The 27668-nt window shown below is 56.2% G+C and overlaps 1 protein-coding gene across 2 annotated transcripts; it reads right to left on the bottom strand.

Annotated features, from left to right (window-relative positions):
* Positions 1–32: 32 nt before the first annotated feature.
* On the bottom strand, positions 33–23813 carry CLPTM1L (CLPTM1 like). Of its 2 annotated transcripts, none has more exons than XM_055245536.2 (17): positions 23386–23813; positions 23056–23156; positions 20383–20572; positions 17889–18034; positions 16957–17035; positions 14043–14160; positions 13279–13373; positions 11037–11121; positions 9458–9561; positions 7992–8057; positions 7005–7055; positions 5739–5821; positions 5119–5153; positions 4009–4064; positions 3881–3925; positions 2946–3061; positions 33–615 (listed from the first exon to the last, which is right to left on the bottom strand). In XM_055245536.2, exons 1-17 carry the CDS (start codon positions 23545–23547, stop codon positions 531–533), a joined length of 1617 nt encoding a protein of 538 aa, XP_055101511.1. In that variant the 5' UTR covers positions 23548–23813; the 3' UTR covers positions 33–530. The 2 variants fall into 2 exon arrangements, with proteins under 2 accessions (XP_055101511.1, XP_055101512.1); XM_055245537.2 differs by having other exon boundaries at positions 17889–18031; positions 23386–23809.
* Positions 23814–27668: the final 3855 nt, after the last annotated feature.

Genomic DNA, 27668 nt, shown 5'->3' with positions numbered 1-27668 from the left:
GGAATACTTTCATTATACCAGGTCAAGAAAAATGCCACAGCCAGAAAAATTTATTTTAAAATAGAAACATACATTAAGCTTTAAAACAACCAACTCTCAAACGAAAGAGGAAAGAGCCTCTGATCCCAGAGTCCGTGCGGAATGAATTCCATGTGTTTGAAATTCACATAAGGAGCACTTAGAAAACCACCTGAAACGGAAATCCGACAGCCCCCTTGCCTGCGAGGGCTCCTGCCCCTGCCAGCGTGAGGACATGGCCGAACCCCGGACACTCGTGTGCCGGCAGCCACTACAGTTCAAGGCGACTGGCAGCACCCAGCTCTGTGATCAAGACAGATGTTCACACGTGGGGGCATCGTAAGCGCTACCAGCTCCAAATCTGACGTGACGGGAACTTGGGAGATGTCTGAGAAATGTCCGAAGGGATTTTGGCAACACAGAAAATGCAATGTCTAGGAATTCCACCAAATGCTTCCAAAAATACTCATTGACAATTCAAGCTGCACTTGGCCGGCGGCAGCCCAGGGCCTTCAGTCCGTGTGGGGTGCCCGCGCGGCCTTCTCCTCGTAGGACTCCCCGAACTCGTTCACTCTGCGTCTATCCACAGGATAAAGCCTGCAACGACAGAAACGAGCACATCAGCAAAGCCCACTGCGGGGGCTATTTTTCTAAGAGGAGGACTTGGCATCCTTCATTTATTTTCCAGTGAGCTGCCACAGTGAGCAAATTAACTGAAAAGTCAAATCCTCAGAAGTTTTACTGCCGAGGGCTGAGGAGGGATTTCTGAGTTGTGTTTTGTTCTGCATGGCCAGGCCAGTGCGCTGCTCTCAAGGAAAGGGAAGCTTGGCCGAAGGGACGACCTGGAGGCTGCACCGGCTGCCACAGCCGAAGGGAGGACCCAGAGGCTGCACTGGCTGCCTTCTGGGAACTGTGGAATCATAGACTCAAGTGGTCAGAACAGGAACCGCCGTGTTCAGGGACCGCGTCTCATCAGCTGTGAACACTTGGCAGGACACTGCCACCGCCTTTGATCCTGAGCGCCCCAGAGGCCTTGCCAACATCACCCCTACGTATGGATGAGGAAGCTGTGGTGTGAGGGGCAGCTCTACATGGCCGCGAACAGAAGTACAGCGTTTCAGCTTAGAAACGGACCTGCTGCCCACCAAGGGCCCTGTGATCCTGGCCAAACACCGTTTGCAGGTCTGGAGCTAGAAACACACAGAGCCTGAGTATAGCACAGTTTCAGGCACGCCCCGGGCCACCTGCGAGGACTTGGGAGCCACTTGAAGGGCTCACTGTTGAGACAGGACCCCGAAGTGTGACAACCACACCAGGCGCAGCAGCGTCCGGGGCTCCGTGGCTTGGACAACCTCAAGCTCTGCAGGGGGCAGGAGGCCAACTGGGGGATCTGAGAATGGTGAACGGGGGACAGGAACCAAGCCCCGTGTGAGTGAGTGTTGCTTATAGGGAAATAGCCCTTCCTGCTGAGACACAAGCTGGAGCTCCAGTGCAGGGGCCACACGAGACAGCAACAGGGTGGGTGGGCAGCCGGCGGCCAGGCCTGGAAAGCTAGGCAAGGGCGGCCATGAGCCACTGTGTGGATGTGCCAACTGCATCCAAACAAAGAGGTAAAACAGGCAGAACAATGCCAGCCTCACGCTGGCTGGGACAGAGGCTCTGAAACACCTGGTGAGGCTGAGTGTGGAGACAGGGCGGGAATGGGAGCACTGCGCTCCCCAAGGACTGGCACCCTGGACCTAGGCAGGACCCACCAGGATGGCCTGGGGGAAGAGGATCCCTCTCCTGCACTAGTAGGATGGCCCCAGGCCCTGAAGGGGTCCATGGCCTAAGAAGGGCGCAGGGAAGTGTCACAGCCATGGTGTGTGAGTGCTGGTCTCCTGGTCGGGGGTGGGGGTGGGGGGGAAATGTGAAGAGGGACCTCGAGGGCCAGAGAAAGGACACAGCCAGGAGGCTCTGAGACACTTGGCAGCAGGCCTTGGGGGTGACACACACTCCTTCCACCCCTGGACAAGGCCCTGGGGCCGGGACTGGAGGTGAGGGCAGTGCTTGCAGTGGTCCAGATACAACCCCCCCCGAGGGGAGCCCCAGATCCCTGGCTCCTACCCTGGCACAGCAGAGCTGGAGGGAGCTTTTGCTGACTGAGAGGGCAGATGTCAGCCCTGGAGGGAGGCGGGAGGCCCAGGGTGGGGCCTGAGCTTCTGCATTTAGAAAATTCCGAGGCCCAGGGTGGGGCCTGAGCTTCTGCATTTAGAAGTGCTGACAGAGAGGGCAGATGTAAGCCTGGAGGGGAAGCGGGAGACCCGGGGTGGGGCCTGAGCCTCTGCGCTTAGAAAATTCCACAAGGCCTCTTCCTTAGCCGTCAGCCTTCAACCTGAAGGCCAAGCTGGGAGGTCAACACAACGAAGTCTTCAGAGGCCCGGGTGGCTGGTTTAAGGGGTGTGGCCAACGTTGAGGTGAGCGAGCTCTCCAGTGACATTCTGCCCTGCAGGGACACACAGCCCAAGAGTGGCCCAGAGCCTGTTCCCGACGCTGGAGACCTGGGCCCCGGGACTGCCGGCTGGACACTTCAAGGCTAGCGCCAAGTATGCATTAGCCATGCTACGGTCTCTATTCTGCTCAATAGCAATGACTGTGAATAGGTAAATAGCTTCAGGAGAGAAATTTGCTTTCAGTGGCTAATCAATAATTCACATAGAAATGAGCATTTCTAAAGCACAATGAGGAGACAGAACTGGAACAGTTTCTTGCCAGGACATACCATGGGCAACCGGAACCCAAGTTTAGGCAAGACAGGAAAAACCACCACCTGCAAATTATCTTTTCCCTCAAATGGATAAACAGGCACAGGGTGCTGTCATCCCGCTTAGCAGCAGTGCCACGCCGCTGAGACGGACCAAGAGCCGAGCATGCATAGCCGCACTCACCACCGCTGGTACAGGTAGACCAGAAACACCACGTCGTCCCGGAAGCAGGCCAGCCGGTGAGACGTGGGCATGGTGATGATGAAGGCAAAGACGTCATCAATGAAGGTGTTGAAAGCCTGCAGGGCCAGACAGGAGGAGGGTGAACCCCAGTTGCTGGGGCTGGAATCCTACTGTTTTTGGTAACCTAACCAAGCAAACAGCTTTCGGCAGATACTTGGAACTAACTAACTGGAACTCCTCACGGCAACAATGAAAAGAGCAGAAAGCTGGCAAGTGGAGACACAGCACTCTGTTCCCTCATGGGCTCCCCACAGCCGCTGGCACCCGACACACTGCGGGTCTCGCCCAGGATCCCACATCAGGGAACCCAAAGAGAACGGCCTGAAACCAGAGCCAAGGTTAGAGCCGCCCGAGCATTGCCCTTTCCTCTGGGAGCTTGTAACTGACTTCAGAAAAGTGCAAATCATGTCCCATTAACTCAGCTCCGCCTGCAGTGCTGAGGCACTTCTAATCCCACACGGAGCCAAGGGGGCCTCCACAGCTCTGCCGGCAGGGAATGGCCACGGCCCGTGGGGGTTCCATTCCTGCCTGGGAGGCCTGAATCCATTGTCCCCAGGCACCGGTTACCGGGCCACAGGGGGTCTGTGTCTTGACACATGTACTAAGAAGAAACATAAACACTAAAAAAAAAAAAAAGAAAAGAAAAAAAGACCAAATCTGTGACAAGTGAGAGAACCACCCCAGTCTTTCTGGGTCTGAAGTTACTCTACAGCTCTTCGCTTTTTTTTAAAGGAGCCTCCTTAATATTTTTCAATGAAAGGGACAGCTGCAGATGCACTCTGGGCAGAGATGGCCCCAGTAATGCTGTTGGCTGGAAGACGCCCTTGCTCACGCTCTGCTCAGAGAAGGGACTCCTCACCAGCTGTCACACTCACCTTGTAGGTAAAGGCCTTCCAGGGCAGATGTGCCACTGACTTCAACTGAAACAGGAGAGACAGGCACAGGTCAGCTGTGGGCAGCATAGGAGATGGGGCCAGGCTGTGGGCAGCACACACCGCCTTACCTTGTAGTTCACAAACAGCTGGGGCAGCATGAAGAGGAAACCGAAGGCATAGACCCCTGCAGAAAGACAGACAGCACTCACGAGGTGCAGAGGGCCGGGCTGCCACGTCTACGCACAGACAGCACTCACGAGGTGCGGAGGGCCGGGCTGCCACGTCTATGCATAGTGGGCAGAAAACAAGGTCAGCTATCCAGACAACTTCAGAGTCTGTCATGGTGTGAAGCAGCTTTCTGGCTGGTAAGTTTATCAAGAGTCCATGACAACTTTGGAGAGCAAAGCTCTTTTATTTATTAATCAGTGTAACTGCTGCCCACGGGGTCAAGTGAGTGAGCACTGGAGCACCCTGGGGCTATGAGGACACGGCCTCCTGACCCACAGGTCCTGCCCCAGCGGTCAGGTGTGGGACTCCCACCAGGGAGGACGGCAGTGCGGGACCCACCGGCTCTGCACCAGACAGGCCCTTGCCCTTAATGCTCACGGGACCACTTCCCAAAGAGACCACAAAGCTGCGATCGGGGCTGGTCTGGTGGGGCCAGGGGATGGACACAGCAGCCCATGCAGCTGAAGGTGCCACCTGGGGCAGGCGGACCTCCCAGGACATGTGGCCCTGAGCACAGGGCCCTGCAGGATCCCCACAGTGCATCGGCAGGAGGGGGCGCGCCGTGCACCGGAGCCTGGTGCTTCCATTTGCTCTAAGGAACCAGACGTGGATGGTGTTGTTTTGACGCTTAGGTTTACTTGTTTCCATGAAGAAAACAGACAACAGTCGTGCACCACACAATGCCGTTTCTATCAGCGATGGACACATATACCAGGTGGCTGCACCACACAGCCTGGCATGGAGGGGCTGCCACGTCTGGTGTATGCACTCCCTGTCGCTTGTACAAGGACCTGTTTCTCAGAACCAGTCACTGTTGTGAAGCCACGCGGGGCTTTATCTGCTCACAGCCTGGGGGGAGCCCTGGGCACCACACAGGCGCCTGAACAGGGTGCGGAGGGATTAGCCTCACATCACAGGGGGGCCTGCCACACTGGGTTACGATGCAAGAACAATTAAATTGGTGCCTGCTGTAAACACTATTACTGAAGCAGGGAAGCACATGGACTCACCATTGACGAAGCTGTTGATTAACCAGGAGTACCAGCTGAAACGGAAAAAAGAGAAGTCCCATTTCTCGCATAGCTTAATATCTGTATTAAATTGACGAAAAATAATTCTTTCATTAAAAATCCTCTGAAAACACCCAGGTGCTCTCCCGGCAGCTCGGCAGGCAAGAGCAGCAGTGCTGAGCCTGGTTCTCAAGCTGGAGACAGCGCTGAGCACCCCTGCCTGGGCAGCAGAGGCCGGGGGCTCCAGGACCCCTCTGAGCTCAGGGCCAGCACCCCACCTGGGCAGCAGAGGCCGGGGACTCTGGGACCCCTCTGAGCTCAGGGCCAGCACCCTGTCCGGGCAGCAGAGGCCGGAGGCTCCGGGACCCCTCTCAGCTCAGGCCCAAGCCTCCCATGAAGCCTGGTGGCCGGAGTCAGTCCTCTCAGCTACACCTTACCAGGGGGGACACTGAGGCCCAGAGCCCACCGTGTGCAGCTGCAGGGGCAGGACCCCTCCCAGGCGCTCGCCCAAGTGCCCCAGCCCCGGGTCTGCCCTCCAGCTGCACCCTGCTCTAGCTCAGTCATCCAAATGGCTTTCTCAGGGGAAAGACGCAGCAGGTGAAGCACGTGCGGCCTCCTACCTCTTGTATCTGATATTCAGGAGTGAATAGATGGCGCCCCCAACACACAGAGGGTACAGCAGGTATGACAAGCACTTCACGGCCTGCAGGGAACAAAGATGGCTTCCGTTAGGGGCCCACACGCCGAGCCGCTGTAAACACACTGCACGGAGCTCACCCCGACAGGGACACACAGAACGAGCTACGGCACTCGGGGCGGCAGGGCTGCTCTGCAGGGGGTGGCGTGAGGGGCACAGGCAGGGCACTGCACACGCCAGAGCCGGGGTGTAACTACAGGCGCTAGTTAACAATAATAGATCAGGCCGGGCGCGGTGGCTCAAGCCTGTAATCCCAGCACTTTGGGAGGCCGAGGCGGGCGGATCACGAGGTCAGGAGATCGAGACCATCCTGGCTAACACGGTGAAACCCCGTCTCTACTAAAAATACAAAAAATTAGCCGGGCGTGTTGGCGGGCGCCTGTAGTCCCAGCTACTCGGGAGGCTGAGGCAGGAGAATGGCGTGAACCCGGGAGCCGGAGCTTGCAGTGAGCCGAGATCGCACCACTGCACTCCAGCCTGGGCAACAGAGCGAGACTCCGTCTCAAAAAAAAAAAAAAAAAAAAAAAGAAAAAAAAAAAAAAAACAATAATAGATCAATTCTGGTGGGTCAAAACCAACCAACCCACAACAGATCAATAAACATAATGGAAAGAAACCTGAAAAAACTGCCTACTAAGTAATGTAGTTACATCGCCAGCTGTATCTATTCTGATTTCAGCTTTACAACTCCATGAAAGTTAGATATAAGCTGGTGAATATTAAACCACACTAAAATCATTCCTGTGCAGAAATGTTCTATTAACTTGAACTGAGAATTTCAGCTCCCCCAACAGCAATGGGGAAAGGTGACGCCCTGTGCTGCTGGGGCCCTTCCTCCAGGCCACTGTGCAGCTGCGGCCATTATGGCCTTGGTGACGGGAAGTGTGTTCCCAGCAACCACAGCAGACACCATGGCCTGCGTCAGCTGCCTGGTGAACATGGCTTACAAACGATGAAAATATCCCTACTATACGGTGACACAGGTAGGCTGTGCCTGTAAGGACTGGGAAATGAGTCTCTGCGAGCCCCCGCCCTTCCCAGTAAGAAATTTGGGTTTTATGTGTTCGCTCTTGGGATCCCTGCTCAAGGCGGGGGAGACTTCCGCACTGACCAATGACAGTAAGAGCCCCGTCTTCGAGGGTGTTGGATTTGCCTGGCATGCACGTGCCCTGAATCACACGTGACTTACCTGAGTATCGTACTCCTCGGTCTTCCTCTCAGATTCGCTGTAAGTGCCAAACTGTTGTGAAATTCAACACAGTGATATTAATAGACTCAGGGAGGATCTGAGCACAGCTGAGCTGTGACTAAGGGGCGTCACAAATGGCTGCAGAGCTGACCCAGGCCTCGCTACAGAGGGCGCTCAGGTCCCTACCGGGCGAGGAGAGGACCCAGAGGACAGGGATCCGCACGGATCCTTCCTGCCTCACCCTGGCCCTGGGTCCCACAAGCCCGAGCCGGGGCAACGCGGCCTCACTGCTGTTCCTCGCTCAGGCGGCTCAGTTTTCAGTGCCACTGCTTCAGTGAGAACACTGCAGAGTGCACAGGCACAGCCAACACCGCTCTGAACCAGCCAGCCACGAGCCACGGGGCAAGGTGGAACACAGTGGCTGCGCTGCATCTGCTAGGCTTCCTGCCTCCCACAGCCCACAGCAAGGAAAATCTCAGCCTGTGACTGCTGAGGGCCCCACCTCAATCAAGGTCCATCCGTGGGCACTGAGATTCAACTCCAGCTCTGCCCCAGCCCTCATCTGCCTAGGGACCTTATGAGCGCCCAGGCACTGGGGCAGCCACCGGCTCAGGGCAGGGGCTCACTCACTTGAGGATTGCCAAGACTGTACGGACCCCACTCAGCACCAGCCTCGGGAGCGCCTTCTGGGCAAGGTGCCAAAACGAAGCACCCGCGCTGGCCAGCCAGCATCCTGTCTCCCAGAGGCCAGCTCAGGCCCAGAAGTGCTGCCGTCTACACTGAAGAGGGTCAGAATTAGGTATATGACTGGGGAATCCTCAGGTGAAGAGAGTGGCTGCGATCAGAAACCAGTGCTGCCTCCACCACGGAGGCTCCCCTGACAGGCGCGCAGTGACTCATCTGCAGATGGCCACCTTACTCTGCGCAGGCTGCAAAATCACACTCTTCAGAGAGGCTTGGGGTTCAGCCACTACAACTAAATCCTACCTGAAATTCGGGCATCAGGCCTCTCCAAAGAATAGTCATCTTCAATGCCTTCTTCACTTTCCACAGCTGAGGGGAGAAATCAGGAAATAGTGCCTTTAATATTCCAAGGCCAGGAGCCCCCGAATGAATGACCCAGACAGTAACGGGTAGGACCTGCTGCCCACGGCCCCGCCCAGCCCACTGTCCTCTTCCTGTCCCTCCCACAGCTCAGGCCAGAGCGATGGGGGCCGGACCTGGGCCTCTAACCCACACCCGGCAGGTGTACCTGGTCAGGTGGGCTGCACAGCCACCGCCCAGCAGACAACAAAACCAGCATGCGAGTGCGGTTCTTTACGCCACCCTGCCTGCACCCAAATTAGCCCCCACCTCCTTCTGCCTGGCACTCGGGCAGCCCTGGAGCCTGTTTTGGGACCACTCTGAGAGCCACCACCTCCTGGCTGCATCCTTGGAAGGCATCACCCACGGAGTTCAGGACTGGTGCCCGAGCCGGGCATGGCACTGTGACTTGTACCTATGGAGGGCCCGTCTGTGGTGCTCCAGCGTCATTTAATCCAGCTCCTCCTCTACAGGCATGACGGCCGCACAGGCCCCCACCCACAGGTGGGCCACCATCTGCGGGGCCCTCAGACTCTGGCTCCCACTGGGGTGGCACAGACCTCAGGGAGGAGCTAGGCAGATGTCTGGGCCCTCTCACCCTGAAGGCCATAGCCCCCCTCAAGTTTTGCTCCCAAGCTGGCCCTGCCCCACGAGGTTCCCTTTTGGCTGGCTTTTCTGAGCTCTCGAACAACCAGGGCTGGACCACAGGGCACCGAGTGATTTCCATCACTGCCCACCTGGCCGCTGTGCTCGGATTTCCAGCCACAGCACGAGCCTCTCAAGGACCCACAGTTTACACCTCTGCTTTGCACATGGTGGGATTTCTCAAGCACGTGAACACACTCTGGTTGGTGGACGGGGCCTCAGGACTCTGGTTGGTGGACGGGGCCTCAGGACTCTCTGCTTGGTGGACGGGGCCTCAGGACTCTGCCTGGTGGACGGGGCCTCAGGACTCTCCGCCTGGTGGACGAGGCCTCAGGACTCTCTGCTTGGTGGACGGGGCCTCAGGACTCTCTGCTTGGTGGACGGGGCCTCAGGACTCTCTGCCTGGTGGACGGGGCCTCAGGACTCTCTGCTTGGTGGACGGGGCCTCAGGACTCTCTGCTTGGTGGACGGGGCCTCAGGACTCTCTGCTTGGTGGACGGGGCCTCATGAGCCGATACCACCCGAACACCCATTTCCCTGCTCTCCACTTGTTCAAAGCCTTTACATCTGCTGCCTGCCATCCCACAGCTTCCAGAACACTAAGGCCATCAGGAACAAGCACGCAGGCTTCCACAGAAGGTCTCATGTCCCGGGGCTGAAAGCCTTTCCTGAGTGCACAGAGGCCCATGGACCTCAGACGGTTCAGGTCACTGCCTGGGACTCACCTCAATGGCAGCTCCAACACCTGCCGGGACCAGCACCAGCAGGCTCGTCTGCTCGTCCAGCAGGAACAGGAAGATGACCACGGTGCTGAAGCAGCGCCAGAGCACTGGGGACAGGATGGTTGGGCTGGGAGGGGGTCCAGGGCAGACCCCACCTGTGCCCCCCAAGTCACACACATACCCCCAGTCCCCCATCCCAACCCACCACACCCAAGAAGCTTCAGGTACTCCCCAGTCCACGTCACCCCGTTTAAAAAGAACAATGAAGCATTCAGCAGCTAGGAAAGTGTTTTGAAGGCTGCTGAACTGAACAGTTGGCCCCACACCAGCTCCACAAACACGTGTCTGAGCCACACTTGCAAACGAGCATGGAACGTGGGCAGAGGTCGGATGACGGGGCCAGCACAGCTTTGCTTCCGGGCAGGTCTTATGCCAGTTCTGTGATAAGCGCGTGGCTTTTCAAGTCTGGATTTGTTTCCTCCCCAGCTGTACCTTAAGAACTACTCTAGCTTATTCAACACGTCTTCCTCCTCCCGCAAGCCCCCAGGGCAGGCAGGGGAACCAGATCCATGGAGCCACAGGACAAACAGTAGTCATGGCCACAGCCGCTGTCTGCTGGCCACCCCAACCCGGGACGCTGGGAAAGGCATTAGGGTTAGGAGACAACAACACAGAACATGGCAGGGCCCCCAAGCAGCCAGGGCCACCTGCTTGGGCGTCTTTTCCATGTGAGAAAAACAACTTGTTTGGGTCTGATACTGGAGCCAAATGCTCCTCACTCCTAACCAACAGGACACACCCACTCCTCGTCCTCACACCCGTCAACCCCTCGCCCCTGTCCGGACCGCCGCTCCCCACCCCACTGTGACAACCTCCACCCCTGCAAGGTCAGGAGGACCCCTCACTCACTTGGACCCCTTAACCACGGCAGGCACCCTTGGCTAGGAACACTGGTCCCAGATCTTGGCAGGCCTCCTGCCTGGGCTGCTGGCCTCAGGGGTCCCTGACTGCCCTACCTAACAGCTGCACACTGCCTGTCACTGCTGGGCACAGCACCGCAGGCCTACCACTGTCCTATCTAACAGCTGTGCACCGCCCGCCACTGCCAGGCACAGCACCACGGGCCTATCAACTGCCATCACCTGGCAGGCCCCACACGCCCAGGCCTGTGCTGGTTGGGGAAGAAACACCAGCGGGAGAACAGGGTGAGGGAACCAAAACAGGGGATGTGAGGCCCCAGCCCTGCTCAGTGCCCATGAGCAGCTGGGAAGGCTCGAGAGGTCCATGCATCTCACTCTCCACAGTTCAGGCCCAGACCCCATTCACACCAGAGTCTGCAGCCAGGCCCTGAGCTGTGTAGCCTCTGGAGGCCCTGAGCCTCGCAGCCTCGATAGTCCCACCACAAATGCCGCAATGGCTCCCTGGGCTTTACGGTGCCTGGTCTCAGAGGCTTCTCAAGAGCCAAGCACACACCCGGGGCTGTGTCTGCAGCCAGCAGTGAGGCAGGCAGCCCTTTACCGCACACTCCAGTGAGCTCCCCCAGGGCAGAGCATCTGAGCAGGGCCACGCTCGGGGCGCCTACCTGCCTTGGTGGACATGCCGATCATGCTCTTCTTCTTCTTCCAGAAACTGATGTCATTTTTAAAGGCCAGGAAATCAAAGAGAAGCTAGAGAGAACACACAGGACAGCAACTCACATCTCCTGCTGTTTCTATCTCCTGTGAGACAGAGATAGAGGTCTTGTGTGTGACCGTGAGACCGCAGGTGTGCTCAGCCTCAGGACGCATCAGGATAGACGTCTACACTCGAGACCCACGCCTCTACGCGCCTGGCCTGCCATGTCAGAACCTAGAGTGCCCAGGCGGGCTTTGCAGGGGCACTTCTGAAATAATACGTATCTTTGACTTGAATTGCTGGAAAGGCCCACAGGCAATTGGAGGCTCTGGATTCCCCTGGATCGTGGGCCTGGCTGGGTGCCCCTGCTCTCGGGTTGTGCCCACTCAGGGCAGCCTCATCTCTCAACTGTGCTAAAAACGCAAGGGCTGGGCATGGTGGCCCATGCCTGTGGTCCCAGCTACTGCAAGGCCAAGGCCGGAGGACCGCCTAAGCCCAGGGGTTTGAGACCAGCCTGGGCAACATAGTGAGACCTATCTCAAAAAAAACTTACAAAAACCTAACCATGCATGAGCTCATCCTCAGAGACACTGACCTTTTAATAAAAATTGTTTAATTCTCTAGTACGGCTTTGGAAAGTTTTAGCTTGACTGGCAGCCAAACTCCCAGGCATTCAGAACCAGTGCCGGCCGCACTCTTGGGTACCGCCTAACCACAGGCCAGCCTAACAGCCACAAGGATGGCTCTCCTCTAGCAGCTCAGCTCCACGGACGACAATAAGAGCACAGCAGCCTTGCTTTACCCATGGTTTCCCGTCCGTGGATTCGGTTACCCATGGAGCAGTGCGATGAGACAGATATTCTGAGAGTGAGACCACACCCACGTAACTTTATCACAGCGTCCTGTCCTGTTTCTGTTACCAGTTATTGTGGGTAATCTCTTACTATGCTTAATTTATAAACTGAACTTTATCATAACCATTGTATAATACATATATTTACAGAAGAAACCAGTCTTTCTAGGTTTTGGTTTCAGATATCCAATGAGGGTCTTTGAACATACCCCTGAGGATAAGGGAGACTACTGTATACATACCAGATGAGGATAAGGGGGGACTACTGTATACATACCGGATGAGGATAAGGGGGGGACTATTGTATACACACCGGATGAGGATAAGGGGGGACTACTGTATATACACCGGATGAGGATAAGGGGGGCTACTGTATACACAACGGATGAGGATAAGGGGGGACTACTGTATACATACCGGATGAGGATAAGGGGGGCTACTGTATAGACAACGGATGAGGATAAGGGGGACTACTGTATACACACTGGATGAGGATAAGGGGGGACTACTTATACACACTGGATGAGGATAAGGGGGGACTACTGTATACATACAAGATGAGGATAAGGAGGACTACTGTATACACACTGGATGAGGATAACAGGGGACTACTGTATACACACCAGATGAGGATAAGGGAGGATTACTGTATACACACCGGATGAGGATAAGGGGGGGACTATTGTATACACACCGGATGAGGATAAGGGGGGACTACTGTATACACACAGGATGAGGATAAGGGGGGACTACTGTATACACACCGGATGAGGATAAGGACTACTGTATATACACCGGATGAGGATGGGGGGAATACTGTATACACACCAGATGAGGATAAAGGGGACTACTATATACACACCGGATGAAGATAAGGGGGAACTACTGTATACACACAGGACTGACTTTTTACATTTAAAATCAGTGTGTTAGAATGTATACAAGAGAAGTACTTTCTGCCAGAGGCTGCCCAGCTCCACCCCTGGCTCTGCATGGGGTCGGGGCCTGGGCAGGGGAGAGTGAGATGCCTGCACCTATTCATCTCATTGGTGTGGACACTGCTCAGAGTACCCTGGATCCTTTTCAAAACCGCCCCCAAAGCCAGCACAGCCCAAGTCCCCAAGGCTGTGGACGGAGCTCTATGGTCCCTCCCTTTTCAGAACTGGGAGAAATTGCCCACTGGGACAATGGTCGCCAGGTGTCAGGCGTGCTGGCTGCTGAGTGATGGGAGTGGACGCTTGAGGGCTACAGGGCTGGAAGGCGCCCACAAACCCCAGGTCCAGGGACCCTGAAGGAGGCCCGGGGCCCAGGAAGTCCCCCCAGTGGCTGAGGCAAGCCCTGCTGGCGGACGACTCACATGGAACGCTGCGACAAAGAAGGTCAGCGCCAGGAAGTATAAGTTGGTATCTACAAAAATTCCTTTCACCTCATCAGCATCTTTCTCTGAAAACCCTGTCAAGGAAAAAAAACATACAATATAAAACAGGCAATATCAATCTTACCTAACATTACAAATACAGTTTTCAATATAAAAATTTAGGCCGGGCGCAGTGGCTCATGCCTGTAATCCCAGCACTTTGGGAGTCTCAGGCAGGCAGATCACTTGAAGTCAGGAGTTCAAGACCAGCCTGGTGAACACGGTGAAACTCCATCTCTACTAAAAATACAAAAATTAGCCGGGGGTGGTGGCGCGCGCCTATAATCCTAGCTACTGGGGGCGCTGAGGAACGAGAGTTGCTTGAATCCAGGGGGCGGAGGCTGCAATAAGCAGAGATTGCGCCACTGCACTCCAGCCTGGGCAACAGAGCGAGACTCTGTCTCAAAAAACAAAAAAAAAAAAACAAAAAAAAAACAAATAAAATCTCTCCAACAGTTAAGGTTCATTTGACCAAAATCATGGCATTTCACATATTATGTTCTTAATAAAGCCAATTTCCAGACAATCAACCAGTTATCTCCAAGGAGAAGTGAGGCAGGCGTTGCTGAGCCTCCGACTTAACATCTGTGCAAGGATCTGCAGCAGGAGGCGCAGAGGCCCTGGCCTGTGTCAGGATTCACACTCGGACGCCTGAGGGGCTCCAGGGCAGCCTCACCCAGACGCCGGCCGTGTGTGGCACGTACCGAACTGCTGCAGCGAGTACACGGCGTCCTGCATGTGGATCCAGAAGCGCAGCCGCCCCAGCGAGACCTTGTCGTAGGACACGGTGAGGGGCAGCTCGGTGGTGGAGCGGTTTATGACCTGATGAAGAAAGCCACACTGAGGGCCCTGCCCTCATACCCTTGCGCCCAGCTGCCTGGCAGCCCTCGCCAACCCTGCCATCCCCCTTCCCATCCCTGTGTGGCCCCAGGTCAGCCATGACTGGGCCCAGCAAGCATCCCCCGGTCCCTCCTTCTGTCACCACAGGCCTCAGGCCCCAGCGTGCTGCGTCCCAGCACAGGGAGGTTCCCACCCCCACCAGGACCCCGTGAGCTCAGCAGTGCTAGCAGTGCCTGGTCTGTTTTGCTGCACGTGCCCCTTCAATTTCAAGCCGCACAAGTTCTGGTGCCCCGGAGGTGGTGCTTGCCACCCATCTGCTAGGAATCCACAGCGCAGCATACAGCACTGAGCTTGGCCTGCAGAGCCCCGGCCTGTCCTAAGAGTTGGAGACCACGGGCCAAGCACAGCCCTGCAGCACATGGGCAAAGTGCCCTCAGGGCCTAAAGCACAGAGTAGGGGGTGGCCATGGGGACAACAGAAAGCTTCTGGAACACAAATCTAGCACGGGCAGCAGGGTGGATGTGTAGGCCTCAGAACCATGAGCTTAGTCCTGCAGCCTGCCGGGGCCTCACACACACAGGCTTCGGGCCACGTCCCAGGGTGCTGAGGTAGGAGGGTGAGGAATGGGTTCACGAGGGCGAGCCCACACCCTACAGCACGTGGGCAGTGACCACACCCGGTGAGCGCCACCCTCCACGTGCTGGAACATCCAGCGAGGGCTGTGCTCTAACCCACCTGCCCTGTCTCATGCCGACCCGAGCCACCCTCCACGTGCTGGAACATCCAGTGAGGGCTGTGCTCTAACCCACCGGCCCTGCCTCACACCCTGACCCGCCACCCTCCAGGTGCTGGAACATCCAGCTAGGGCTGTGCTCTAATCCACCTGCCCTGCCATGGCAGGCACTGCTGGTGTCAGGGTGTGGTGGAATCAGAGCCACAACCAGCAGGTGCCAGGTTGTCCTGAGAGCAGCTGTCAGGGCGCCCCACGCAGCCAAGTGGCATCAGTGCACGTGGACGGTGGCCTCCAGGCACCCCTCGAGCTGCCAAGCGTGTCTGAAGGGTGTCACTGCCTCCTCCATCTGGCGGTGCTAGGCCCAGCCACAGAAGGCGCTGACTTCCTGCACCTGCTGCATCCCAGCTGCCTGCTTCCTCTCTCAAGACAGCAACTCTCAAATCTGGCCCCAAGTGAGACACAGCAACAGCGACACGAGAGAGACTGTGATTCGGGGGAAAAGCTGCTGTCGGCACACGTGTCTCCATAACTACTGGAGCGCAGGCCACCACTGGCACAGCTGCGCCGCAAAGCCTGCCCTGGGCCTCTAACGAGACAGATCTGCAGACAGACACACAGGGCAGCCTTCTGCAGCTGCCTGCCCCTGTCCACCATCTCCTGAACGCCTGCAAGGAGTCAGCAGCATGAGGCTTCACAAGAGGTGACCACAAGCTGGTGCCACAGCTCACACAGCTCTGTATGGGGCATTTTAGCAGAACTTGCTGTCCTGAGGTTTGTCAGCAGCACACCAGCAAACTTCCGCAAACAGAGAAAGAGGTTGGAATTGCAGAAGCTGACAGAGAAACTATTCAGGGAGAGGCTGGAGCGCCAGACCTGCTCGCCAGCCACTGCCTGCGCAGCCCCCAGCCTGCAGGTTGTATAGGAGCAATCAGTAACCCCAGAAGTGAAGGAGGCAGTATGTTAGGGACCGCGAGGGGTCTGAGGGAACAGCTGTACAGAGGGCCTGTTCTGAGAGCTGCAGTCAGCAGGAGGCAGCAGGGCCTGGGCAGAGATCAAAGCAGCCAGGTGCCTGCTTCTCCGTTTCGCAGCTGCACCCTCTGCCATCAAGTTCTCTGCTCTCCCCAGGACTCAGTTTCCTCATCAACAAAAAAGGGGAAAGGGCCCGCCTCAGAGATGCCGAAAGCCTTAAGTGGAAGTGGCCAGCTCCTAGTGGGTGGTCCGGAGTGACAGCGATGGCTCGCAGGGAGGCAGGGCACGGCAGCGATCCTGCAGGGCCCCAGCTGAGCGTTCACCTCTGAACCCCAAATAACCTCATCCGTGAAACAACGCCACAGCTCCCAGCACCACAATTATAGAAAGGTTCACAAAGTGCTTAGCACAGTGCCTCATGTGCAATAAGAGACATTAAATATTAACCGCTTCTGTGAGTCTCAATACTGGCCAAAGGTTGGCCACATTTCATCTCCTCTCAAAACAACCCTGGGAGAGCAGGCGCTGTCACTGCCTGTAACCACAGGGCGCCAGAGCCCAGAGAGCAGCCACTTCTATTTGCACAGGCCTTCCGCCTTGCCAGGGGCCACCCCGGGGGCTCCAGCTCCGAGGAAGGGCTGTCATCCGCTCCTCTGGCTCCCTGTGCAGGACCAGCCCTGGCGGGGAAAGCAGGAGTTTGCTCAGGACACTGTGAATTAATCTACATGGCACATTAGGAGCTCACACGCAGACGCTGTTTCACACGGTGCTCATGCACCTGCCCTCTAAGCGCTGCCCTCTACGTGCTGCATAAACAATCTTTCAGGGGCCTTTCACCAGTGTCAATCCAGAGGCTCAGCAGGACCCCGCGGCCAGCCAACAGCAAACCCAGCGCACCACCAGGGCCCTCCCATCACAGCCCTCACACACTCGAAGGCAGTGCTTCCCAGCATGGGTAAAAGCTCTGTGTCAAATGTCAGCAATGAACCGGTCCATTAGGGTGCGGGGGCTGTGGGGCCAGTCTTGGGGTCAGTGTCTCGCCAACTGCACAACCAGTGGGCAGAGGCGTCACCCACCATCAGGTCCTTCACGCGGTTGCTGAGCTGGTCGATGAACAGGATGGGCAGGTAATGCACGGTCTTCCCCAGCTGGATCCTGGGATTAAAGCACAACTTTCCAAAGTCAGCACCAAGGCTTTTACCTTTCCATGAATCAACACATCCAGACACGGGGTTTACCCCAGAGAAGTGCCCCCAGCACCACCCTAAACTGCTTCTCAGTCACAATGACCCCAGTGCACAGCCTCCCCAGACGGAAGCAGAGAGCCTGACAACATATGCACGTTTGTGAGACCCACTCCCCACGAAGTGATGGCCACAGGTGGGAAAATGCCTCCACGGCCACTAGGAGCGGGGGAACTACAGGGACACGGCTGTACAGTGGAGCCCAGGGCCCTCTGCGTACTGACACGGAGCAATCCCAGGACGTGGCCGCTACACTTGGAAGGGCGAGTCACCTGCAGCCACCTGGGAGGCGGAGCTGTGGCGCGGGAGTTGGGGGGGATCCCCAACACATGGGAGACATGAGGTGAGCTCAGGTGGCCAAACACGTGAATTCCAATAATTGTATTTAACTGATGGCAAGTGATACTAAAGTAATAATCTAAAGATTAACTTCTAAGTAAATCTAAACGAGCCAAGTTAAAAAATCACAAGGGGAGCAAAGCAACCCGTTCCCGTCAGCGCCTTCCATTTTTCTCTCCATGGAAGCCTTCGCCAGCCAGGAGCAAACGGCAGGATGTTCCAGCTTGAATTCCTTTCTCCCCCTTCCAGCCCTGTGGTAGCAGCACAACCTCAACGAGGAAGTGGGAAAGAGCTGGGAGGCCCGGGCAGCAAGTGCCTCGCCACAGAGGGGACTCCAGGGTGCAGGAGTGGCCCGCTGGCGAGTTCTGGACAGCCAGGATCCCAGCACCCTCCCCCCGGCGCTCCAGCTCTGGGGCCCCACTTACATCTTCATGTACCGATGCACATCGGCAGGCAGGGAGGACCCGTCAAAGACAAAGTTGTCCGCCATCACGTTCAGTGCCAGCCGCGGTCGCCAGTGGGACACTGGCTCATCCAGGGCGCTCGTCGGCTTCTTCTCCGCCTCGATCTGCTGTTAAGTGAGGAAAACAGAGGCCAATGCTGGGACAGAAAACCATGTCCAGAACAGCAGGGTCAGCACCCTAACCTGTCAACAGAATGACCACACAGACGGGCAAAACTATGCCCGGGACAGCAGGGTCAGCACCCTAACCTGTGAACAGATGGCCACACAGATGGAAAAACCACACCCGGACAGCATATTGGCACCCTAACTTGTGAACAGATGGCCACGCACGGGCACAACCGGGGAGAGCCCAGCAGAGAGGGCACAGCGGCCCCACAGCTGCCAATTCCCCGACTCTCGCCAAACACCCCCCCATCCTTATCTCCATGGAAGCCAGGGGGGTGCCGCTTTGCAACATGCGGTCACAGACTTTACCAATTCCTTTTTTGGGGTCCTCAAACTAAGTGGGCCCACTCAGAAGTTGAGAGGGTGACAGCCCCCTGACCCTGGCAGAAGACTGTGCAAGTCCAGAGCTCACACAGCCCTGTGGGCTGTAAGGAGAGAGAGGGAGACAGCTTCTAAAACCAAGCGTGTGGGGCTGCCTAAAGGAGGAGACACACTGAGGATTATGCATGGCTCTTAAATGAAGTTAAACTTGTAAGGGACACTGACTGACAGGGAAATCTTAGCTCGTTTCAGATCTGATACATCCTAGGAAACACTATTGCCTCACCCCCTTCCTACCCAAAGATACAGTTTAGCAATAATTTACACTACAAACGGTAAACACTATTGCCTCACCCCCTTCCTACCCAAAGATACAGTTTAGCAATAATTTACATTACAAACGGTTTTCCACACCTCCTCACATTTGCTACCTGCAAGGGAGGCTCCTTGCACTACATGCCACATACCCATCACCCCACCCACTTTTCAGGACACTGGTGAGGAGGGATGTGGGCCCCAGATGAGGGGGACACGGAGAGGGGCAGGTGAGGGATGTTCCTAAGGAGACACAGATGCAAACTGAGGAGAGGCAGGAGCAGGTGTTAGCAGGGCTTTCAAAACCACATCAACTCCGAGGCACCTCTCTTTCTCTCTGTCTGGAACAATTTCACAGCCTCTTCCTGGAAAGCTGCCATCTTTCTTGTTTTGTAAATTTTTCTGAGGCAAAGTCTCCCTCTGTCTCCCAGGCTGGAATGCAGTGGCATCATCTCACCTCACCGGTTCAAACAATTCTCCTCCCTCAGCCTCCCAGGCTGGAATGCAGTGGCATCATCTCACCTCACCGGTTCAAACAATTCTCCTCCCTCAGCCTCCCGAGTAGCTGGGATTACAGGCGCATGCCACCACGTCCAGCTAATTTTTGTATTTTTAGTAGAGACAGGGTTTCACCATGTTGGCCAGGCTAGTCTCGAACTCCTGACTTCAGGTGATCCACCTGCCTCGGCCTCCCAAAGTGCTGGGATTACAGGCATAAGCCACCGTGCCCGGCCTTGTTTTGTAAATTTTTTTTTTTTTTTTTTTTTTTTTTTTGAGACAGAGTCTCGCTCTGTCGCCCAGGCTGGAGTGCAGTGGCGCAATCTCAGCTCACTGCAAGCTCCGCCTCCCGAGTTCACGCCATTCTCCTGTCTCAGCCTCTCCGAGTAGCTGGGACTACAGGCGCCCGCCACCACGCCCGGCTAATTTTTTTCTGTATTTTTAGTAGAGACGGGGTTTCACCGTGGTCTCGATCTCCTGACCTCGTGATCCGCCCGCCTCGGCCTCCCAAAGTGCTGGGATTACAAGCGTGAGCCACTGCGCCCGGCCTTGTTTTGTAAATTATCTCACCTTCTACTCAACACAAAGGTGGGTGTCAGAATTCCCTTGCTTTATCCTTGGCCTGTGTTCACGATCACTCAAGTGACTTCCAGTTTTCATTTGCGCATACACCTTTCTACAGATGTACAAACTACAACTTGTACCTCTACCTTTTCCATAATCTCCAGTTACACTCTTAGAATAAACATCTAGGAATAGTCCAGTCTTACACAGAATGCAGAATGAGCCCCGCTCTCATCCCCAGAGCTCCTGGTGAGAAGCTGCAGGCCAGTTCTACAGGACCAGCGCTCCATCCCACCAGGTGCAGTAGATGCCGCCAGAGACTGAGAGGGCCCACTCCCTGAGGGACTCTGCATAAAGAATGCCAGCGATCACTTCAACTGTCCCTAATTCTAGATAAAACTTGTCTGCAAAGTCATGGATATGATTCAGCTGAAAGTCAGAAATGCACGCCAGTCACATTCCCATGGCTTTTGGCTTTACTCCCAACAAAGTCACTGGAGCCCTAGACATCGCCCGCCTGTGTGGAGAAAGACATGTCCGTTCTGACGGGGAGGCACAGCCTGTTGTCAGTAACCCATGAAGACCCTCACCTGTGTATCAGACTCCCCAGTGAGCAGGTTGATTTCTTCCGGCTTGGGGACCATGTAGGTGGTCAGAGGACTGACCAGGTGCACCTGCTTCCCGTCGTGCCACGGCAGGACCCCAGCGTGATGGAGGAAGATGTAGGCATACAGCGTCCCATTGTTTCTCGTTTTCTTTGGTACAGAAACATTAACTGTCCTGAAACAGAACAATCATTTCCACTACATACATATTATATTCTGTCTCTAGAGACTATTCAAATACCTTTATAAAGCTGTTTCAATAAACTAAGTTTAGCTCAGAAGTACTAAAAATGAAACCCACCTGCCCGGGGCTTTACGAGTCCTGGCGGGGGGGGGGGGGCGGGGGGTGGTGTCCTGAGAACTCGGCACAGGTGTGGGCACCTACAACTGAAAGCACAACGGCCCGCACTTCCTGCCTCCATCTCAGGAGACTGAGAGGTCAATGACCCACCTGAGACCACAGGGCTGAAGCAGCCACACGGAAAGCAGCTTCTGGGCCTGGCCAGGATACCAGCTGACCACACACACTGAATCACCCAACTCTGAAGCGACAGAAGGGAAGGGCAGCAGCTGCGAGGGCTCCAGGTGCCTCGGCCCACACTACTAGAGCCTCAGAAATTTACTGTGGGTAGTTTTTCTGGGTGTTGTAGTTTTAAGGATAAAAAAGATGATCAGCCACAAAGGACTGACTTTCAAGCCTGTCTGCCCTGACTGTGCGGCATCCAGCATGAGCTGAGGAAAGGCCCGGTGAGCTGCTACAACTGTAGGCCTCGGACCAAGCGCCTGGCTCTTCACCCGCACACCAGGGCCCAACATCCATACTACAGCCCCATGGAGAAACCTCACATTCCACCTGTTTATGGTTACATGAGCTCTTCTTCCTCTTTAAAAGTCTCTTTTTTGAGACGAGGTCTCGCTGTCACCAGGCTGAAAGTGCAGGGTGCAATCATAGCTCACTGCATCCTCAACCTCCTGGGCTCAAGTGACCTCCCGCCTCGGTCTCCTGAGTAGCTGGGACTACAGGTGGGCATGCCACCATGCCTAGCTAACTTTGAAAACTGTTGTAGAGATAGGGTTTTGTCACATTGCCTAGGCTGGTCTCGAACTGCTGGGCTCAAGTGATCCTCCCGCCTTGGCCTCCCAAATTGCTGGGATTACAGGCATGAGTCACCGTGCCTGGCCTCTCCTTAAAAATCTTACAGTTGGCCAGGTGCGGCGGCTCACGCCTGTAATCCCAGCACTTTGGGAGGCCGAGGCGCGCGGATCACGAGGTCAGGAGTTTGAGACCAACCCAGCCAACATGGTGAAACCCCATCTCTACTAAAACTAAAAAAATTTGCCAGGCGTGGTGGCCGGCGCCTGTAGTCTCAGCTACTTTGGAGGCTAATGCAGGAGAATCGCTTGAACCCGGGAGCCGGAGGTCGCAGTGAGCAGAGATTGCGCCACTGCACTCCAGCCTGGCAACAGAGCAAGATTCCATCTCAAAAAAAAAAAAAAAAAAAAAAAAAAAAAAAAAAAAATTACAGCCAAAGTTATAATGAAAAACACAAAGGCATCTATGGCTCCTCACTACCCAGGGAAGAGTACGTCTCCATCAGGACATCTTAAGTGTCTCTCTTCAGGCAGGGGGTGCAGGGCTGTGTATCTCTGGTGGAATGTGCACTTGGAGACACTTGAGTGGGAGCTGTGTTAGAGTGCTCATTCTCCCCACTTCCTCCAAGCTGACACTGTGCCAGGTCAAATGGAAAACCTCACTAGCTGTCCTTGGTAACTGGTACAGGGCCCGGCATGGAAGAAGCAGTATTCATGTCTGGGAAATTAAACCCAATGCAGATGAATCCTGAGCATTTTTGAAAGGTGTGGGCAGCTACAACCGACTGGTGACCAAGCCAGCACTTCTGGCCTCTCTTTCATGGAGGCAGAGAGAGGGCAGTAACTGGCTTGAGGTCACAGGCCCAAAGAGGCCAGGCAGAAACCGGCTTGCCAGTGCCTCCAGCTACCCACAGGGACTGGCCGCCTAGATGGCGTGGAGTCCAGCATGAGTCTCAAACTTTCATTATTCTCTCCTCAGACACCTCCCAGGCAATGAAGGGAAGTGGTCGACTTGTGAGAAGCAAATCATATTTAAAATTATACTCATTCAATTAAAAAAAATTAGGCCATGTCAGATGTAATTTTTAAGGTACTCTACATATTTGGACATTGATCTACTCTAACGTCACACGTCACTTATTTATGATTTTCTACAAAATTACTTCCTCCATCCTCATCCCTTTTCCCTCACAAGTAACTTAAGCGAACTACTTCCACCAGGAAAAGACAAGTTGGCCCCGGTAGTGAAACTGCAGAGCTGTCTGCTCTCCACTGGTTCACCAAGCGTGGCCCCTGCTCCTTCGGAGCCTCCCCCTGCAGGACATTCCACTGCCATCAGACTCTGCTGAGAGCTATTTCCTAAACGACATTCATCACCTGTCACCTTCCAGGCTGAATGTTTACAGGACACGCATAGGCCTCCAGTTACGATATTCTACCACTTCAAGACATTCAGTAATACTAGTTTTCTAAGATAAACATGTTACGTACAGAAAGCTAACTTTTAAACAATCTGAACATGAGTAATGTTTTCCCTTTCACTGGCATTTTGTCCTACGCCCATACCTTTCAAATTTGGACTCCACATCAAAGTCTTCCACATTCAAGACCAGGTCGATGTTGTTCTCAGCACCCAGGTGGGACCTCGTCGTGGTGTACACGCTCAGCTAGAAAGGAGGGGGCGTCGCGAGTCAGCTCGACCAGGCCCTCGCAGGACGCACTCACATCCCACGGCCAGACGGAGGGCGGAAGACCTGGCCGCTGGGGGACCAGGAAAGGTTCCATCTCGACTCGCACGGCCACAGCTCCGAACTGAGACGGGACGGCGGCGTCTGGGGCCTGGAGGAGAGGCCCCCCACCCCAACCCGCCCGGCCCCCGGCCCCGCGGACACTCACCTGCAGCTTGGGCCGCCGCGCCAGGTAGGGCTGGATGCAGTTGGCGTCGCCGGAGCACGGGCGGGTGTAGACGATGCCGTACATGACCCAGCAGGTGTGCACCACGTAGACCACGAACACGCCCACCACCAGGCTGGTGAAGGAGCTGCGGCCGCTCCACATGGCGGCCCCGCGCCCCGCGCCCGGCGTCCCCGGCCCGCCCGCCTCTCAGCCGCGGGCCCCGCCCGCCCGGCGCCCAGCCCGCCGCTCCGGGCTCCGCCGCTCACTGGAGAGCCGCCGCGCGCCGCCGCCACCGCCGCGGGGGAACGAATGCGCCGCGCGCCGCAGACCGCCGGCCGCCCCGCATGCTCCGGCCCCGCTCCGACCTGGCGCCGCGGGATTCGCCGGCCCCGCGCGCCGCTTCCGGGCCCCGCCGCCTGCCGGAAGTGGACGCGCCGCGCGGCTCCCTGGGAAGCGGAGTCTCGGCCGCCGCCGCGCACGCGCGTCCGGGATGCGGCGCATGTGTGACGTTCCACCCGCCCGCGCCGCCCTCTTGGCGTGCCTCTCAGGGACCCAGGCGCTCAGCTGTTGGGGCCGCGGAGGGCGTTCGCGGGGCGCCGGGGAAGGCTAGGGCCTCGGGGTCCTCGGGGCGCCGCCCCCAACCGACGACGCCTGCCAGACCACCAAGTGGGGGCCATGTCGACGTGTGGGGAGCCTGGTGGAGGGTGGTACTGGAATTCCGGCACTGGACCTGCAACCCTTTTAGTCCACAGTTGTCAAAATCTAAAGGGAAGAAAAACGAAGTGCTCAGAACCCTCACAGAAGCCGGGCACCTCATCCCATGTGTGGGTTTTTTCCCCAGTACAAACCCCTTGTGGAGACAGGCGCTTTTGAAGAAAAAATTCAAATTCCCAGGCTGAAGTGGCTCCTCACAGCCTTGAACCTGACCCCCAGCTTCCCGCTAAAGCCGAGCGTGCCCAGCACGGCGAGGTCAGCAAAGGCCCCTCGGAGGGCGGCTGGGAGAGGTCAGTGGGAGGCCCTCGGGCAGCCGGTGGATGGGCCGGCGACCTCCCCGACTCCATCAGAAGCGCTCAGTCTGTGCCCTTCAGTTACTGGAGCAGCTCCCGTCCTTTGGCCAGTTCTCTGGAAGGCCGTTTCCTTGTCTGTGTCTGCCACACGTGCACCACTATCGAGAAACTTTGTTCGACATTTCTAGAAAGAGTAGATGCTACTGAAGACCCAATAGATTGCTGAGGGTTTTCAGAGCAGGGACAATTGCATCAGGGTGCTGGGCTCTGGGAAGAACTCAGAGGACTCGGCTGACTGGCAGATGGGACAGTGATTGGTGCCGAGACTGGGCCCGAGAAGGAGGCCTGCCTGGAGCAGGCACCCGAGGCCGCGAGCAGGGGCGGTCCTGGGCCACCAACCCCTGGAAGCTGGGCCAGGAGCTTCGGAGCCGTCCGAGGCTTTTTTCGCCCCTCTCACTCTCATTCACCTAGTTACCCTCCCCACAGAGTCTTCTCACGGCGCGGTTTTCGTCTACCATTGCAATGGTGTCTGACTACACCCAGTGCCTCTATCCTTCCCCCCTCAGTCTGTTCTCGCTTCTTGGCAAACCTGTCCTTGGAAAGCCCTCTGCTGACTCCTGTTACCCTGATCAAATGCATCCTCCTCAGCAGGCTCATGAGCCCTTTGCAGGGTGGTCCAAGAGGCATCACACCCTGCTCTCCAGCCACTCTGGGGTGCCCCTACAGGGCCAGGCGTCCCACACCGGCAGCGGGTGCTGGTCCTGCCACAGTCTGTGCAACATGTGAATGAAGGCTGTAGACCTGTGGTCTGCCGGAGGCAAACTCCAACTCCAGCTGTCAAACATAAGGGGACTGGCAGGCCATCCAGGGTGGACGTCTCACGGCATCCAGAGGCAGGGACCTAGCCACGCCTCGGGAAGGAGCTGCAAACCCAGGAGCTCTGGGGTGTGGCTTCATCTCCTTCCCTTCCTACCACCCTACCCCCGTCTCTCTGTGTTCTTCAGATGCCTCATTTTCCTGTCAGGCACCTGGCCAGCTCTAGGAGCTGGAATCAGGTTGGTGCCTCCTTGGTCAGTGTCCACCCCTAGTGTCATCCACAGTGGCCAACGGAAGGGGTGGCCGGTGGTACAGGACATTTGCCATCTTGGGGAAGATCACAGAGACAGGAAGGGCCTCTCCAGCCGAACAGATGAGAGGTTCTGCAGTGGTCTGGACACATTTGCACACTCATGGCCGTCCCCCTGCCCTGTTGAGAGACCAGATGAGGAAAGGGAGCCCTGCATCTGTCGCCTTCCGACTCTGACCGCCTGAGGCTGGGCTGCCGGCGTGCCACGCCAGCATGTGACAGCACTTGAAAGAAAGTCCCTGGAAAGAATGTGGATCATTGCAGAACTCCCTGGAGAAAGCGCCAGAGGAGGACCCCATTCAGCACCCCACAGAACTCCTCAAACTCCTGCGTCCACACTCCCCCAGTGTGGTGGCTGCTTCTATCTCCCCAGGCTTAGCTGGCCTGGGTCTTGAAGGCCTCTCCTCTTGCTGTCCCCACTCAGCGCCCTCTCTGCCACTGCACAGCTGGATGCAGTGAAGGCCAGACGGCTGTGGCTGCTTGGGCAACAGGGGCTGCTTGACCCTGTTCCGCTGGCCTTGTCGGCCTCACTCCCGTGGAGAGCCAAGGTTACCCACGTCTCTGAAGCTAAGGCTTTCTTTCTAGGCCTGGGGGAGTCACATCTTGCATTTGTACTCACTGAGCTCCACGTCTATGGTTAGAGAATTTATCAACGTTTTAAAATGCTTTTATCAATTCCATCATTTGAGGGCCCTCTGGCAAGGAACCTGTTAGTACATGGAGTGCCTGGAATGTTCCAGAAAGCTAACATGAAGGACATTGCTGTCCTTATACATTGAGGACTCCAACGGCCACTTAGGATGACAGGAAATTCAGGCTCCAAGAGATTTGGTTCCTTTGTGAGGCCCTCGGGCAGTGGTCAGACACGAAGGAAATAGGAATGGCACCCCCAAACCACACCTCTCCCTACGAGGCCACAGCTGCCCATGCAGCCTTGAGAGGGGGATGGAGGGAGAGAGGAGGGCATCTGAATGTGGACACACCCTACTGTGAGGGGTCCTGAGACTGGAGCCCGCCCCCAGGCTCAGCTCAGCTCGGGGACCTCGTGCCCAGGCTTTCCTGGGGAGGAAGGTGTTGTATATCCTGCCTCTCTGTATTCGTTCACACTTTGGGTTTCTCTCTCTTTGGGTTTCGCGTTCTAACATCTGCAGGATTTTTTTTTTTTTTTTTGAGACGGAGTCTCGTTCTGTCGCCCAGGCTGGAGTGGAGTGGTGCGATCTCAGCTCGCTGCAAGCTCCGCCTCCTGGGTTCACGCCATTCTTGTGCCTCAGCCTCCCGAGTAACTGGGACCACAGGCGCCCGCCACCATGCCCGGCTAATTTTTTGTATTTTTAGTAGAGACGGGGTTTCACTGTGTTAACCAGGATGGTCTCGATCTCCTGACCTTGTGATCCACCCGCCTTGGCCTCCCAAAGTGCTGGGATTACAGGCGTGAGCCACCGTGCCTGGCACATCTTCAGGATTTATGGATGAAGGGCCACAAACCCACATTTGGTCTCATTCAACAGATGTTGTGTCGGCAGGGCGAGGTGGGACTCTGTCACTGCTCACACTACCTGCCCCTGGGGTCGTAGTTCTAGGAAAGCAAGTCTCAGACTGAGTTTTGATCCGGATTAAATTCTGTCCCAGGTGCAAATATTTATAGGCAAGCAGGGACAAGAGCCCTCAGGCAAAGCTGGGTATCCTGCGATGGGTGCCTCTGGGAGTTAGCAGATAACAAGGCCTTTTCCTGGAGGCAAAGCAGAAGCGTTCTGTGGCAGACCAGCCAGCTTTCTAGCAGGTCAGGGGCAGGGACATCTAGGCCCAAGGTGTGACCCCTGTGCCCGGCTTCTGGCTCTCCTCTTGCAAGGACACGCTCTTACAGGACTTCCTAGCCCACCCAAGAACATTTTTCCATCATCAAAAAGTTATTGATAAGATTTCTCCATCATTGAAAAGATTGATAAGTGCCACCATGTGTATGAGCAGCCCTCCAGGTGCTGGCTTGTGGGCCGGTGTTTGAGAATCTTGCCAGTTGAATGTGGGCATCTGCTGAGGGTTCCCCAAAGGCTAACCGTTCGTGCCAGAGGGAGGCCGTGGCTCATTCCTAGGGCCCTGGGTGAGACTGGGGCTCATGCACACACAGGTATTGATGGCATGGGCTGTAACGA

Source organism: Symphalangus syndactylus, chromosome 16 (genome assembly GCF_028878055.3).
Source record: "Symphalangus syndactylus isolate Jambi chromosome 16, NHGRI_mSymSyn1-v2.1_pri, whole genome shotgun sequence".
Classification (NCBI taxonomy): Eukaryota; Metazoa; Chordata; class Mammalia; order Primates; family Hylobatidae; genus Symphalangus; species Symphalangus syndactylus.
Note: the sequence above shows the minus strand (reverse complement) of the source record. Positions and strands in the feature narration are given on the sequence as shown.